We start from the raw sequence: 3,571 nt of genomic DNA on the forward strand, positions 1-3,571 counted from the left end.
TCAATGGCAAAGTTCTGGACTTTGCTCAACCTTGAAACCGGGTGGTTCCCATCGCTCATGCGTACAATCCTGTCATGGTGTTCGTCCCTTGGAAACAAGGATTGCTGATTCAGACTAAAGCAACCAGTTAAGTACGGGCGTATTTGTTATTTAGTTTGATTAATTGAAAAGCACAGAACGATGTCTGACAACATGCAAATTAATGAGGTATGAATAAAAAGCAAATACTTATTTATTAAATGTATAAAAAGATATATATTACCAGTAGCGTCTCTAAGTTCGATTAACTGGGGCCCCGTCAATGAAGGGCCCTCCAAATAATATTAGTTTATCTTTGAAAATGTGAAGTTTCCTCACAATATATTTCCTTTTTCATTTGCAGGTCCTCAGCAAATTCTCCATTAAAAATGAAACTGCCGAATCAAATAAAGTAAGATAAATAACATTGTACAAAAAAGACCTATCTTTTAGTGATTAAGAGTTGTTTTCTTCATGGACAAATTATAATATTATTTCTATTATGATTAATTATAATTACCGATAATGGAAATTCTGATTGAAGGTAACTACTATTGACCAAAACTACCAGGAAATTATAGTCATAAGTTCAGATGAAGAGGATGGTGAAAGAAAACCGCCTGCGATGGACACGATCAGTATTAGTTCAACGAATGAAGTAGGAATACCAATTGACAAAATTAAATACGTACATCAAAATATTACTATGAATAATTTGTAGAAATATGAAGAGGATGCATATGAGCGAAATGACGAAAAGACAAACCTAAGCAAAGAAAAACAACAGAGGACTAATTCTTGCCGGAACATGAACAAAGTGAGATTAGTTCGTAAGCCCGGTCATAAGGATTTGAAAAACGTATGTGAAATAATTGTAAAGAATATTATTATCTCTAGAATATATAATTGTGATCTTCTCATTAGGCCTTGAAAGATAAAAAAAGGAGCAAGGAAGTAACCTCTAAAAATATGGTTTCAAACCCATATTTTAATAAATATTTTTATAAGTATCACAGGGTATGTTAAATTGTGTTTTTTTAATTGATGTGAATTAATGCGTATCCGGATTTTAGCTGAGAAAACAATTAAAAGCCATGGTAGAACGTATCTGATGTCAGAAAGGAGTATCCAAAATATATATTATCCTTTATACTTTTCTTTTATAAATTATATAAATAAACATATTTTATTCAAGATGTCTTTAATGTGTGTGCGGGAGATACAAGAGCAGGAAAACAACAAACGAAAGGAATCTTTAATCTTTCTCTCTCTCTCTATCAGACGTATATGTCGGAGAACAATACCAATGTGCAAATCTCTTTGTATTGTCCACACGTCTCAAGGATATGCACATTCTTGGATTTTTGGGAATCGTGCGGGAGAGAAAAGAGCAGTAAAGCTGGAGAACAGAGGAAGAGTCAAAGTTGTGTTCTGGATGGTTTGCTGTGTTGGATCACCAGTTCTAGGCTTTCGAGATAGTTCTTTATAACCAAGTCTTCTCAATATGCTTTCTTTAATCTCTCTTTCTCTTTCGATTCGAATGTATATATGTATGATTGTATATTCTATTGGAAGTATATGTTTTATTATTTCTAATAAAATAATTACTATCGAATTATTAATATCTTTTAATAGCTTCATTAAGCAACTCATAAATGGATCCTTGTAGCCATCTTTTGGAGGGAATGTAAAATGTATATGCGCTATTATTCGTGAAGCGTTATTTATAAGATTCTATAATTAAAAATGTAAATCTATTAATTATAAGGAATCTATTGTATTTTCTATTGATTTATCATTTTCTATATTATCTAAGATTATACTACTTACTGGTCACACAGTTTCTATGTCTGCTGATGAGACACCTGCAATTTTGCAAATCTTATGAGTTTTCAACTTTTGCAACTAGGAAAATAGAAATGAAAACAGGTTATACAGAAGTATTGATTTTATAAAAGACCTGCACAATAAATTGTTTCAAGGTTCAAACGCGTCTACAATTTCACAATTTTTTATTCTTCCTATCATATTTATATTTATTAGATGGACACATTTATAATTTTTATGAATTTAGCAAATAAGATTTATTTTAAACTTGCTTCTATTTATATAAAAATGTATAAACTCACAGTACAAAATTTGAATTTGAAGATTTGCGTTCCTCAACGCAAATAGAATTTAACAGAAATATTATTTCTGGAAATAGAATTAATTTGGGTATAATTTTCTGCTTTTATTAAGTACAGAAGATAAAAATTTAACTAAGAATTATGAGAAAAATAGAATACATATATAAAATCCCGGGTATCGATCAAAATCCTTTGCGGACCTCTCAACAAGTAAAAAAGGACGTGTCCGGGAAAACCCAGACGCATGGCAACCCTAATTTAGATATATCAAAAAATGCTAAATCAACTTGTCTATACATGGATGGAATTGTCAAAATTTTAATGGCTGTTGCATCAAAATACTAGCATCCGTTTACACTTGAAGTTTCTCGATTTCAACTTTATGATGAGGATAATATAAACCCCATACGTACTCGTCCTTGCCACACCTGAAATAGAAAAAGGAATTTAAACAATCCACATTGCAAATAGTCAAACGTTTAATGGTTATTATTATACTAAACTCTAAAAAATATTATCCTGAAATTAGTAAAATATTCTAAATAAAGGGTTTTTATTTTAAATGAAAATTCTGACGATTTTCAGGAAAGAAGTTATAGGTTTTTACGAACTTGATGGACTACGTTTCATGTTAAATAGGTCTATACTTTAGAGCTGAATGCGTTATCAAATTGCCGTAAATTCAAAATCGATAGATTCTAAATTAAAGATATGCATTTTAGATGAAAATTATGAATACAAATCTCATAATTCGTAAATACGTTCGAATATCCTTAAGATTTTGTAGTCAAGGATATTCCAATTATTATTTAAAAAATTGAGGTATGATAACAATGATCAACATCCAACATATATTATAAATGCGAATTTTATATTATTAAACATTGACGAAGATAATGAAGTTACATGTTCATCATCAAGTGGTATTGATATGGAATTACCCGTTCTAAGCAGAAGAAGTCCTGATCGAAATGACGCAAAATACTCCAAATATAGAAAGGTACATAGTAATTGTTCACAAATAAAGAATAGTATTTGATATAATTCTACTTAATTAATTTTATTTCAAGGTATCGGTCAATGCAAACAATGTGAATGATAGAACAAAATTGTATCCAAATATTTATGGAGATAGCTTTATAAGTAATAATATTGAGATGGAAGCAATCTCGTTCTCGAGGAGTCCAGATCGAAATGATGCGAATTTTACAAAGTACAGAAACGTACGCAACTAAAATATTTCAAAATATAGCTAGTACGGAAGGGCAGAGGTATACCTCTAACAAAACAAGAATAATTAAAAAGATAAAGTACTATACTTCGAACTAACCAAAATCGTTGTTAATATGAAATTTGTGAAATTGTTTCTTTTTCAATTTTTATTTTAGGTGGACAAAAGCAATGACGATCTTATAAGATCGATG

At 30.2% G+C, this 3,571-nt stretch overlaps 1 protein-coding gene across 1 annotated transcript; it reads left to right on the forward strand.

Annotated features, from left to right (window-relative positions):
• The first annotated feature begins 143 nt into the window (after positions 1-143).
• LOC108561347 lies at positions 144-1,164 on the forward strand. The gene is made up of 6 exons (XM_017919233.1): positions 144-207; positions 383-430; positions 563-676; positions 740-877; positions 943-1,035; positions 1,092-1,164. The coding sequence occupies exons 1-6, from the start codon at positions 181-183 to the stop codon at positions 1,128-1,130; spliced, it is 459 nt and encodes a 152-aa protein (XP_017774722.1). The 5' UTR covers positions 144-180; the 3' UTR covers positions 1,131-1,164.
• The last annotated feature ends 2,407 nt before the right edge of the window (positions 1,165-3,571 follow it).

Source organism: Nicrophorus vespilloides, unplaced genomic scaffold (genome assembly GCF_001412225.1).
Source record: "Nicrophorus vespilloides isolate i.1.1-1 unplaced genomic scaffold, Nicve_v1.0, whole genome shotgun sequence".
NCBI lineage: Eukaryota > Metazoa > Arthropoda > Insecta > Coleoptera > Silphidae > Nicrophorus > Nicrophorus vespilloides.

What these genes read in the sequence shown, in the direction of transcription:
- LOC108561347 (XM_017919233.1), top strand. Translation starts at nt 181, where the DNA reads ATGTCTGACAACATGCAAATTAATGAG. An exon ending in AAACTGCCGAATCAAATAAA is followed by an intron (nt 431 to 562) that starts GTAAGATAAATA and finishes TTCTGATTGAAG; the next exon opens with GTAACTACTATTGACCAAAA. An exon ending in GTATTAGTTCAACGAATGAA is followed by an intron (nt 677 to 739) that starts GTAGGAATACCA and finishes AATAATTTGTAG; the next exon opens with AAATATGAAGAGGATGCATA.